Source organism: Schistocerca piceifrons, chromosome 9 (genome assembly GCF_021461385.2).
Source record: "Schistocerca piceifrons isolate TAMUIC-IGC-003096 chromosome 9, iqSchPice1.1, whole genome shotgun sequence".
NCBI classification, from domain to species: Eukaryota; Metazoa; Arthropoda; class Insecta; order Orthoptera; family Acrididae; genus Schistocerca; species Schistocerca piceifrons.
Window position 1 is genome coordinate 150,869,491 of NC_060146.1, and position 13,790 is coordinate 150,883,280.

At 41.8% G+C, this 13,790-nt stretch overlaps 1 protein-coding gene across 1 annotated transcript in view; it reads left to right on the forward strand.

Annotated features, from left to right (window-relative positions):
* The window catches only part of LOC124716992 (nuclear RNA export factor 1-like), a 227,282-nt gene that overhangs the window by 94,007 nt on the left and 119,485 nt on the right, over nucleotides 1-13,790 (forward strand). Inside the window, exon 8 of the mRNA XM_047243615.1 lies at nucleotides 3,557-3,756. Within this exon, the coding sequence (XP_047099571.1) occupies nucleotides 3,557-3,756 (200 nt within the window). The remainder of the gene's footprint in view (nucleotides 1-3,556; nucleotides 3,757-13,790) is intronic.

Below are 13,790 nucleotides of genomic sequence, written 5' to 3' on the forward strand. Positions count from 1 at the left end.
CAAGAACACAAATTGCTAGATTTTGTAAAGCTGGTGTTGGACAGCTTTTAGATATTTAAGAAACTTAATTGTATGATGGCACACCTGTGTTTGCACTGTTTTTTAACAATTAATTCTTGTCAGCTTTAAGACCAACTTCTGGTTGTCAGTACCAAAAGAAAATGCTGTACCTGTCCACTCCTCTGACAGCAATTCGAAAGATACAGTTCCCTAAATTGCACCACAAGTGGCTCTCAGTTTCACACAATTTTACAGATAGCGGCACTCTGTACAACAGTCCACCCCTTTTCCCCCTTCCACATGTAGGGTCACGTAGTGCGAACTCATGGACTTCGAGCTGCGTAATGAGGCCAGTGCAGCTGACTCCAGCAGATTCACATGCTGTTTATGTTCTTAATGATGACATCGACTCCTGCTTCACCCGAGGACTTCTACAGTTTGCTGTGTAAACTGGATTCTCGTGTGCCATTCACTTGACGACTACGCACAGCCTCGGTTCAGTGCATCGGACTCGCACTTTGTGTAAACTGTAATTGTGCATTGGGGCAGTAAAGGAGACGCGGACCACGCCGTTACAAAAAAAGAAAAGTGCTTACATTTGTACTGATGTGCACTACTGTATTGAAACAAAGTTGTGGTTGGAACTCCATCAGAAGTAAGTAGTTGCAAGTCATTTTCTTACAATTTCTCTTAAAGAATTAAGCTGTTCCGTTGCAGTATAAACACAGATCCTGCAGAAAATCATGTGTTTATTTGAACACATTTTTGTACTCTCACTTCAAATATAAGTGATGTTAAATTATAGTCTGTTCAGAATTACTTCATGATTAACAGTTACAAGGGAGCAGTAAGGCGGAGGCCCATGTGGGAGGTATGATATGCAATCCACTCGTACCAGGAGACCTGTAGTGGAAGCAAGCATGCACTAGTGCCAAAACTTCACACTCGACACCACAACACTTCGTGCCTGCACTGTGCCTGCTGTCATGTGTGATCGTTGAATCATTTGATTTTGTTTGTTTTTGATTTTGTAGTTAGAAAAGTTAAACGTCTTTCTCGGCCGGAGGATTACCGTTCGAGGTTAGTAGAGGCAAACGGTGTGAGTGTTACATGCCTACTTTGAGACTGAAAAATTTAATGGTGCGCTGTTGCTCGCTGTTAACGCGGTCTTAAAGAGAAACACTGTTGTGAAAACTGGCAAGGAAATATTTGAGAAAGAAAAGAAATCTGGAAAAACATTGAAGCTAAAAGGGAAAAAATGTTATATAGGTAAACAGATTACCAATATAGAGTCATTTGCTGGAGATGTGATTCATCTTCAGGCTTATTATTATTATTATTATTATTATTATTATTATTATTATTATTATCATCATTATTATTATTGATCACCCTTAAGTAATCAGGTTTGTTTCAAGGAAGGTGCACATAACTTAAAGTTTTGCATAACCTGGTGTTCTTTTGTGGGCATTTCTCTGGCTGTAAGCTGTTAATGGAGAGGGACGATATAGCTGCATGACGATTCCAATTTTTAAGGCAGATCTGTGGCGTGAATATCGATGAAGTGAGTATCGCTTGGTGAAATGTGGGTCAGTTCTGGCAATGCTGGACAGACAACACAACTAGAAGCTCAATATCAATGTCTTCTGGTAAGGGTGCAGAGTTATTCGTGTTCATGCAGACTCCTCACAAGGTTTCTTCCCAGATAGTCTCTTGTTTTCTGAATTAAAGAAAGCAGGACATTATCATGCAGAAATGAACCACATCAGATTTATTGGGTGATTCATAAAATCACTATTTCTGAATCTGAGTAAACAGTTGGCATTGGTTCTTGGTAATGGTCTTTACAATTCAGTTATTGTTGAGAAGGCACCTATTATGGCAAAGCAAAAAGAGGAAATGATTGATTGACTTCAGCAGTGTAACGACAGTGTAAGTTATAACCTTAGGAAAGTGGAGCTTATGGAAGTAATATCTCTCCGTGAACCACAGTTCTGCATATACTTAATCAACAAGATGGCAAAAACACATGAATATACAATCATTAGGCTACCAATGTAACACTGTCATTTAAACCCATTAGAGTAATATGGGCCTAAATTAAAGGTTATATTGCCAGAAAGAATAGTAATAAATCTACCCGTTCTGCAGTCAAAGCCCTCATAAAAGAAGCTGTTAGGAGTGTCACTTCTGAAGACTGAAAGAAAGCTGTCAAATGTCCACCATGCATCATAGAAAGAGCATGGTAGAATGAAGCTGTTTCGGAAAATTCATTGGAGGAGACCATTAAAAAACATCAGTGACAATGACCTTCAGGCTTCTTTATTAGTAATGGGAGTGATGTCAGTGCAGTTTTTCATTATCACTATAGAAATGAAGGATAAGCGGATTCAACTGCATGCTTGCAATCCACAGTTTACATTGGTAAGTGGGTATATAATGAAATTATTTTTCGTAAGTTTTACATTTTAATAATGACGCCAGTATCAGCAGCTAATTCCAGATGTTCATTCAGGAATCCAGTGTATATCACACAAAATGTATAATTACTGCAATACTGAGGTACTGTTTTTTGTATCACCTTTGTTCTGCCTCTCGATACTGGTTAGTGTATTTAAGACACATTTTCTCACCACGATAAACACTCAAAAATTGTATTTATTGTTGTGTTTCATAGAAGTAGGCAGATTAAAAACTTAATTACAGTTCAATTAAAAACTTAGTGATCTGTTTCTCATAATGAAGCCATTAAGTAATTGACACACATGTAGGCCGTTATTCATCTTATTTAACAGAAATTATCTTGTGTTAGAAAACTGTTAACAGAGTTTGTGTTTGGAGTGAATGAAGATGTAATGTATTCTTAAGATTTTGCTTGTAGAATTTGTACATCTAAGTGCAATAACTAATAATTTCCCACATGTTGAAAATTTGGTCACGACATCAGAAAATTCATTTTCATGACTTTCCCATATACCACCATAATAAGTAGTTTGTGTAGATAAAACTAAAATGAAAATATTGTACAGCTCTTCCAGGATACAACGATGCATGTTCCGTCTTTGTAAATCAGATAGTTTGCCAGATTTAGCACATTAAAATTAATATAAGATTACACGTGTTCTGTGCGGGATGCGTCAGCTTTGCATCGCACCTCCATGCACTCGTGCTGAACTGTCAATCTTAAAGTAATTTTGAACAGGCTGTAGAAGGTATGTCTCACATGCTGTTTTGTGGCTGCATGTAGAATAATAAATATTACGTCAGTAGTATTCCAGTCCCTAAATTGTGAAGCATGTTATTGTACCAAAGTGGTTAATGTGTTGTATAACAGTTTGTGATAGCCTTTCTTTCTGGTACAAATAACCTGAAAACAGTGTCAAACATAACTGAAATCGGTGCACCTGGGTGCAGTTCCTAATATGCCAAAAATTATGTTTAGCAGCTGCTGCCTCGGAAGTAGTTGTGTGAATCTAGAGTTTCTCGAAGGCAACATTCACGAAATTTGAAATATGTCGATCATCACACTGATGATTCTGTTTCTCCCATTTCTAAGAGATCCAGGAAATGCTGTTTGACCCGACTGATAATTGGCACATCCTGGACCAGATGCTGAGGGTCGCAGAGGTCTCGGCGCCCGGGCTCGCTGCCCTCAGACTCGCGGGTAACGGGATCACGACGCTGACCCTCCTCTGGGATTTTCTGGTCCACTCCAAGTGGAAGTCTCTACGAACTTTGGATGTGTCGGACAATGAGGCAAGTTTCACTTCGTAAAAGTTCTAAAATGTCAGTGTTTGTATTTCCCATGTCTACTGAAAAGCTTAAGCATGTTTCATCCAGCCTGAGATCATTAAAACCAGAAATGAAGACTGATGCAGTCCACAATGGAAGTAAGAAACTAACAGGTGTCAAAACTGCCATTCCGTGAATTTGTGTGTCACTGGAATGAGCTTTATGCCACCAATTCGGTACACGTGACATGCAGATAAATATTTCTGCCGTGTTAAAAGTGTCTGCCAGGCGAAGACTCGAACCCAGTATTGTGCTGAATCCACAAATCTTTTATCCTGGCTTTCTCACTCCAGAAAGTATGCAGGAGTGTTTCAGTGAAGTTTGATATGTGCGAGAGTGAAGCCAGCAGATTTGAGGCTGTGAAGGCATCCCCTGCAAAAGGCCATGTTTGGTGTTTGAATTCCAGTCTGTCAAACACATTTTATGTGAGAAGAAGTCTCAAAACTGTGAACACTCCAATGTGAAGTGATAAATTCATTCTGGAAACACAGTCTAACAAAGTGCAATAGTGAAAATGTAAATTGCACAAAACTAGCTAATTCTTATCAGTTTCATTGTCGTGATAATGAATATCATGAAGAAAAATGAACCTTAGCTCTAGCTTTTGTTTCACATACGTTTTCATCCGTAAAGGGATATAGAAGGAATTCACTGCCTTATATATGTCACATGTGACAAAAATGAAACAATATAATAAAAGTGTTATTCAGCCCTCAGGTCAGTACAGTTCAGTACCTTGCTTTGGTTATAGTTTAATCCATGAACGATGGAGGGCTGCACAGGCCCACACAGTGTAGAGGCACAGATGGGGATTGCAGTGTAGCCGGTTGCAAACGGCTGGTACCATATGCGCATAGAGACGTAAACATCAAATAGTTCATAAGCTTGTGTTTAGGGGACAGCAGAGAAAGTTAAGTTCCCACCACCACATGACTACCACGGTGAGATGACCAGATTGAAAGGAGTAAGATGTGCAGTGTTGTCTGGCACAGCAAGTTGCAATTTGTGGTTCATGCTGGGCATCTCTGTGCATGGAAGTACGAATGCTGCTGTCCAGTGGCAAAATTAAAGTTTACAGATAATTATTGTCATAAAACACCAGAAAAACTGCTGCCGTGCACTGCATATCACTGATACCTACGGAGACATAGTGTACCTTAAATTAGATTATATTCTGAATTCTGAAGGGAATAATTTTAATAGCACAAGAATATTGTATGTAATATTGGAAAATCTTTTGCAACTGTGATAAACATTTTACTTAGACCAGATGCATTTCACTTTATTTTAAAGCACCTCAACCAAGACAGAGTTGATAAAGTACAGAAAGTGAATTGTGGACTTATAAAAATATAAAAACCAAAATCTATTGAGTGTCTGTGAAGTGCAATGTGCTAAAAAAATGAATTTGTTTGAGTGTGTCTGTTATACACAAACAGTTATTTTTTTCTAAAATACAGATCAGTCAAGACAAATGTTGACTGTGATCTTACCAGTGCAGTGATGTGCAAAACTACAACAGGTAATAAAGTGTCTCAGCAGTGTAGAAGCCAAAATACTCTCCACAGAAGATCTTTCAGAATAAAGCAGAATGCTTCTGTTATAAATAAAACTTTTATTGCAGTCACAAAAGACAGAGTATATCTCAATATTACTGGTAAAACTGCGACTGAGAAAGAGAAGATATTGGGGGGGGGGGGGGGGGGGGGATACAATGTGAATATGCTTGTGTGCCTCACTTTACATTGTTTTCAGTTGCTGCAACCATCGTCATCTTCATCGCTGCAGTCCGTGTCAATGTCTGACTCATCTGGTATTTTGGCGGTGATGAAGATAGGATCAAGGAGATTGTCAATTAAAATTTTCCTCTCCATGTCCTCTCGTGTAGCTATTTTGGGTGCTAACCACATTCAAACCGTGCTGAAGGTGTTGTGCTGTCAAGAACTTTGTGCACAAGCCTTTCTGTGTCAGCAGTTTTAAATGTCGGGTTTCGTTCTGCGACATTCCCTTTCACTTGTGTCCGTGTTCCTGTGCAATGCAGTCATTTCATAAACTTTTAGACGAGACTTATGAAACCCTTCAAGATTCAACAATTCGGCCCAAGTTTGGTTGGCAGTGTTAGGTATCTTTTTACTTGCAAGCCACAGCATAATTCTTGTGGGAGCCTTGTTAACAATAACTGAGTGATAACTCGCTTTGTCCATAACAACTGCTGAATTTGCCGGCATTTAAGGGAGAAATTGTTTCCTAAACCATAATTTAAATGTCTCTATGTTCACTTCAAAATGATAATCTCCTGAATTACTCCATTTTGCTTTCTGGAATGGATACAAAAGCAGAATGATGTGAAGCACAATTATTCAACCACCTTTTACCAACTGGTACTTTAAAGCCACCCAAACCATCACTCGATTTCCAAAACGCTTTTCTTGAATGATTCTGGTTTACCCATGATTCGTCCAAGTAAAATAATGTTCTAATTGCCATATTTTCTTCTTTCAAGAACACTTTCTAAGTACTGTACCCTTGAAGCTGCAATATCGCAACATTCCATTAAAAATTTTCTTTTGTCATATGTATTTACATGTTTGAATTCTGTGTTTTTCAGCACTCTTCACATTGAGGTACACTGCCTTTAAAATTTATAGTTTCACAAATTTTCACCATAACTTTTTTGACTGTAGGAAAATCTCCTGTCTTACACATATTGAATACAACTTGTCTAAGAACATCTTTGTTGAAGTCGTCTAAATTTGTGACAGGCTTCCCGCAACTGAGATGTTTCCCTGGTCATCTCCAAACTGGGCTTCCACTTGTCTGGACAGAAAATTACCTTCATTGGCAGTGCAATCCATCGAACAGTTCTCAAGCTGACGATCGAGCTCACAGGTGAACAGCCGATTATTACTGTCCAACGGGCACAGTATTTCAGCAAGTGACCACGTTGCCATCATCAGGTGTGCTGACAAACTGACCGCCGAGGCGCCGGTGCCGGGCTTTTATCTCCTCCCCGATCTCCAGGTGTTCTGAATGGAGTCCACACCCAGTCGTGGAGCATCCATCATCCGTTCCCTTTGCAGTCCGCACCCAGGGGCTGGCAACATCTTCTCAGCAACTCTGACTGTTCTTGAAGTCAGTTCATGGTGGGATGTTTTCTTTCTTTTTTTAATCAGGTTCAAAGCGGGTTCCCAGACCTTACTAAGGATGTAACCGCTACCTCGATTGGTCAGCGGTTCCTATACTCAGGTATTGATAGATTCTTTAATGAGACAGTCCCAATATTTGGATGTTTGTGCCAGAACCTGAGTCTGATCGTAATTCATTCTGTGTCATTCCAAGAGGCAATGTTCAGCAACAGCCAACTTGTTGGGCTCCTGCAGTCTGGTGCGCCATTGATGTTCTTGGCAATGATCTTCGACAGTACGCGCTGTTTGACATGTTAGTCATACCACATTTGCAGGGGATCTGGCAGACCCCAGGTTTCCAAAAGTCCTAGATTGTCCTTGACATTAGCAAGCAGCGCCCGTGTCTTAATTGGTGGGCGGAAGACAGTCTTCACTTGAGGTTTTTGAAGAATTTGACCTGTCTTTCCCAATAAAGCGCAACAGAACAGAATGAAATGCTATGCCCCCTTTCTGATGAGGTTCCTCTTCTGTTTCCTCCGATTGTACAGTCAGTGTGGGACACAGAGATTTCCCAGTTTGCTTCTCTTTGTAGCCATTTTTCTGGAAAACCGACCTGAGATGTTAAAGTTCTTGGGTAAGGCTCTCATTGTCAGAAAGGGTACAGGCCCTGTGAACCAATGTTTTGAGAATGCCGTTCCTCTGCAGTGGATAGTGGCAGTCGTTTACATGTAAGTAAAGGTTGGTGTGCGTCTTCTTACGGTACACGCTATTGTGCAACGTGCCTTCTGCTCTTCCTTTAACCAGGACATCCAGCAAGGGGAGCACTCCATCCACTTAGACACCCTTGGTTAACTTGAGGTTCTGGTGTATGGAATTGAGATGTATGAGAAAACAATTCACCTTGTCTCGACCATATGATAAAGGTGTCGTCAACATAGCAGAAGAAATGGGTAAATTTCCACTGCACTGAATCTAAGGCTTCCTTCTCAAAATGTCCCACGAACAAGTGGGCGACGACTAGTGAAAGTTGTCTCCCCACACCATTTTGCAAGTGAGTATGTCGGAGCACCAATGTTGCGGACATATCTGAAGGATATGCTTACTCCTTGCGTTGGAAAATGTCCACGTGACAGTCACAACTCAGTGGATTTTGTCCGGCATCTTAACAATTTCAGATTTTTTGTTTCAGACATCCTTGTGAGTTTCGATGTTGTCTCTCTCTCTTCACGAAGGTGCCTTTGTAGGAATCCTTGGAACTTATAAGTCAGAAATTTGACACAGAGATGACCAACCTTTTTAGGCATGTCCTGACATCAACATATTTTCCCTTCAATGGTGGATACTGGGAGCAGACAGAAGGGGTAGCAATGGGGAGTCCACTTTCACTAGTCATTACCAACTTGTTCATGGAACATTTCAAGGAGAAATTCCTGGATTCAGCGCAGTGGAAACCTACCTGTTTCTTCCACCATGTTGACGACACCTTTGTCATGTGGCCTCATAGTAGAGGCAAGCTGAATGGTTTTCTCATACATTTCAATTCCATACACCAGAACATCAAGTTTACCATGGAAGTCAAAGTGGATGGAGTGCTCCCCTCTGTGGATGTCCTGGTGAAAAGATGATCAGACGACATGTTGGGCAACAGCGTGCACCGTAAAAAGACACATAACGACCCTGTGTGCGGACCATGAATGGAACAGATGCTGGATGCTCAATGCCTGAGGCCTGGGTGCAGACCACATTCAGTACACCTTGGGGGGGGGGGGGGGCGGCCTGGTGCCCGCATCTGATGATGGCAATGTGGTTGCTTGTTGCTTGCTGAAATATTGTGCTCATTGGTCACTAACACCTGGCTGTTCACCCGTGAACTCTTTCGTCACGAAGTACACTGGGAGAAATTGAAGAATCACAGTTCTCAAGCTGATGCCACTTGCTTATGCAGTGCGTTCCTGAAATCTATTAACATCAGTGTTAGATCCACTGTTTCCTGCTTTGCTCTCGAAGAAAGTGTATATCCTGTAAATTGTGTTTTGCTTGTTCGTGAAGTATTTGTTGCTCACCACCACCATCAGCCATGACAAATCGCAAGAAACTGAATAAAAATCCACCAAATAACTGCTACAGTTATGTTCAACACTTGCACTGGCCAAGACACTCGCAGCAGAGTGTTGAGAAAAACTGCTGAACAGTCGTTGGCTGTAGGAGGATGATTTCGCACCAGGTGCACAGAATGAGCCTAAACTAGACCACTATCATTCGTGGCTGCAACTGTAGTGTGTGGTGAATGTAATTGGATCTTATATTTTCTACTAAAGTAGTTTTATATAACTCGTGAAAAATTTTGTGGAGAAAAGAATTACAAAAACAAGAACTATACACACTTGAGGGAAAAATTATAACAGTTGACCAAATTGAAAGTAAAAAAGGTATCTTCGTTTGTCTGCAGATTTGAACACTTTCCAGAGAGAAGCAATTTGATGAAATGTTACATGGTGACGAGAAGGTTGCCTGGGAAAGTTTCTGAAATGGTTTTCATATATTAGGAAATAAGAGAGCTCAGAATTATAAGGCCCCTATGACTTGTTTCTGTAATTTATTTCTTTCACGCTCATCTCGACTTCACAGGTGATAAGCCAAGCAGGAAACTTGCAGCCAGTTTAAAGTTAGAACAAAAATTCTTCATAATGTTGTCTGGACATTGAGAGTGGTGAAACTGTTTGTCTGGCTTTGGCAGCCAGAACCAGTGGTCATGTGTGTGTGAGTTGTGCTTTGTGGATGGTCGTGTGTTGTCTACTTTAGAAGAAGGCCTTTTGGCCGAAAGCTCACTTGTTTAGCAGTCATTTTGTCGTGCCTGTTTGTGACTCGACATCTCCACTATATGGTGAGTAGCAATCTGTCCTTTTCATAATACTGTAATTATTCCATCCTGGGTTTTCCTGCTCTTGTTTGTTTTACTGTTGTGTGTGTGAGCTGTTCAAAAAGTATCAGACCTTATTTTTATTGTTGAAAACAACAATGTTATCGGCCCACAACCGCACTATATGTTTGTAAGCATACATAGTGCACATGCCTGATTTTTTTCGGGACTGCAGAAACAACCAGTTGCTAGTTAGCTGTTGACAAGTGGACATCTGTAAGTGGCAGTCGTTGGATTTTGTGTTGTGGGCAATATGTCAGAAAAAGTATAACAAGATTATTGCATCAAATTTTGTTGTAAGCTTGGTGATTCTCAAGTTGAAATGACATGCAAGATGTGATAAGTATTTGGGGATGAAGCATTGGGTACCACGCATATAAAGGAGTGGTATAACCACAGCAAAGATAGCTGGTTGTCAGTGAAGAGTGGAGCATTGTCAGGGAGGCCCTCAACATCTGCAAATGAGGTTGTTACAGATCACGTAAAGACCGTGGTGATGCAGGATGGATGATTCACAATCAGATAACTCACAGATGACATTAAAATTAGTATTGGGTGCATTCATTCCATTTTGACAGAACAACATTAGACCTCAGGAGGATCCCAGCAAAATTCGTGCCAAAGTTGGCAACAACTGAAAAGAAGCAACTTTGTTCAGAGATCCTACAGGATGTGCTGGATACTGTGAACTGTAATCCCAACTCTCTTGAACAGTGATCACTGGTGGTGAGTTCTGAGTTTATTGGTACGATGCAGAAGCAAAGTTCCAGTCTTCGCAGTAGAAGCATCTGTCATCCCCGAGATCCAACAAAGTGATGCAGGTCCACAGCAGTGTGTGAAAGTGATGCTGACTGTCTTTTTTGACTAGGTTGTGTGGTCCATCACAAGTACACCCCGGAAGGTACTAACTGTTACGATGACGACGAAAGAGTCGTCACCAATGTTGACTGGTGGCCAATGCTAAATAGAAACATATAAATCACAGCAGGTGTGTCAGTAACATTGATTAGGTGCTGGCTGCATGGTCTGGATCTGTAACGACTAAAATAATCAGAAGTCTGTTGTAAAAAATAATATATATTGTACTTAACTGGTTGTAGAGAATTCTTGTTGGCTGCATACGTATAATTATCTCACTTAGGCCATACATTACTAAGTGCCTTGTTAGAGGTTGCTTCCTATCAGCTGAAGGCTATGCTACTTTACTACTTGACGTCCCGAGCAAGAGTGGACGAGAGCTTGCTAGAAACTTGATACAAAGCGCGGAGCGGCACTTGCAGTGCTGGTCACGGCTTGCAGATCCAATGATACTAATATGGTCCGCAGTCGATAACTACAACCCCTAAAAAGTGTGGTATCGAACGTTGATACCACATTCCTCCCCCGCAAATCTGCGAACGGCCGTTAAATATGGCTTATGACTGCCGGGTGGAGGACCCCATGCTGACGTAGTTGAGGAGGTGGAGAGCCTGACTGCAGGAGAGGTGTGCCCACCTGCACCCTGCCATTTGGACCGAGGGGAGACAGGAAACGCCTGGAAACGTACTCCAGGGTGCACATCAACATGAGGTGTCTGCGCTTCTACAACTATGGGAGGAACCGAAGGGTTGACCTCCATCGGGTCGGGGCACCCGACCAGCAACAAACACTGGAAACCAGGAAGTGCAGGCTCTTGTAGGCAGTGGACGGCATTGTAACTGGAATTTCACTGTGTCCTATCACAGTTGAAGGCCCCTGGTCCACATGGCCATCTGGTCAGCGTAGTGATGCTGGCACAGCTGGCAACTCCGGCACGAGACATGTCCACACTGGCGCATCATCGCATGGCAAAGGTGAAGCTACGAGCGCTGGCACCCAGGGGCGAGGAAGAGGTCCCCGCGGGGGGTAGCCCCGTCGGCCCCGACACTGGAAATATAGGGCAAGCGGCAGAAACCCCACAACTAAAGAGGTGCATCTGATTCTGATGCCTGCGCACCTCACCAGATGGACCTGATATGACAAACATAGCGCAGCCAAGATGGTGAAGAATGTGCTATTTCAACCATCGGCGATTGCTGTGGAAATGATGAAAGTAAACAATATCATCTGGCAAGAACTTGTGGGTCTACCGTGGCAAAGAAATGTGGTGCGGAGGATGCAACAAATTCATCAGAGTTCTGTGAGGACGACCAAGCAACAATTCAGCTGGCAAAGCATCGTCGCGTGGCTGTGACCAGTACGAAGATAAAAACAACAAAAGAGCGTCCTCGCGAGAATGAGAGTCACGACTTAAACATTTGAATGAATCTTTCAGCGGCTCTGTTCGATTGAGGGGAGAACGGTGCTGAAGTTAAATACTCAATACCATTAGCTGCACAAAATGTTTCGAACTCTGCAGACACTAAATGAGGTCCATTGTTGGTGACAATGACTTGTGGCACTCCTTCTATGCAGAATATAGAAGACAAGGCTTTGGTGGTAGCAGATGATGTCATTGAGGACATACGAACAACAAATGGAAAAAAGCTAAAAGAATCAACAAGAATTAACCATTGTGCATCCCAAAAAGGACCAGCAAAATCTAAATGTGAGCAATTCCATGGCAGAGTTGCCGTAGGCCATGAGAGAAATTTCTGCGGTGGTGCGGATGGATTTTCTGCACACACAGAACGAGGACAACAAATCTTGGTTATGTCAGCATCAATACTAAACCAGGTACAGTGACGGCGACCTAACTGTTTTGTCCGTACGATACCCCAATGACCTTGATGAAGAAGTCGTGGCACAGCTGACTGCAAAGAACGTGGAACAATAACATGAGACTGATCGTTCTGCGTGTGGAGCAAGAGGACACCACATTGGACAAAAAGTAGTTGTCTGTGCACAAAAAGCGATGAACCAACTGATCTTCTATCCGATTTTTAATCCATTGCATAGTGCCATATCACAAAACAACACTTAATACTGGGTTGTTAGCTGTTGCTGTGGCTGTACGACGAAAGTCAACAGGAAAACTTTCTACATCATCATCATTTTGCACATCAATGAACATACAAGCCTGTTCGGAAGATTTGAACAGCAGATCTTCAGCTATTGCCAATCTGGATAACACATTGGCGTTACCATGCTGGGCAGTAGGCCGATACAAGATGCCGTAACGGTACTGCGACAAAAATAGTGACCAATGAATAAATTTTTGAGCCGTACACGGAGGCACGGGCTTTGACGGATGAAACAAAGACGTCAAAGGCTCATGGTCGGAGAGAACTGTAAACTTGCGACCATATAAGAAGTCGTGGAATTTCGTAACTCCAAAAATCAAAGCAAGAGCTTCCTTCTCGATCTGCAAGTAGTTAACAGCGCGCAGAGAGTAGCTTCGATGCAAATGCGATCAGGCGATCGTGTAAACCAATTTTGTGAACAAGAACAGCTCCAATCCCAAAATTGGAAGCATCAACCATGAAGACAAGTTTTGAAGGATTAAAGGGCGTAAGACATGTACTGGATAACAACGCAGATTTAAGCTTCTGAAAGGCATGTTCGCATTCAGATGACCAAATGAATGGAACGTTCTTTTGACATAGTTAGAGTAACGGTGCTGCAAGAGATGATGTGCGAGGCAAAAACTTGTGATAATAATTGAGCTTTCCAAGGACGGATTGTAATTCTTTAACTGTCTTGGGTGCTGGTAGTTCTGATATTGCTCTTAAATGATCCGGACTTGGATGCATGCCTTGACAGTTTATTACGTGTCCCAAGTAGGATTGCTGTTCAGAAAAAAATGTACACTTGGCCTTATTGTCTCAAATTATGCAAATGTTCATGCTGCATAGAACCAGAAACTACAATGTCATCTAGATAATTACACACTGAAGGAATCGACACACAAAGAATCTGTAAGTACTGCTGAAATAGTGCCGGTGCGGATGCACATCCAAACGGAAGCCTCTCAAATTAGTAGAGACCCAAATGCG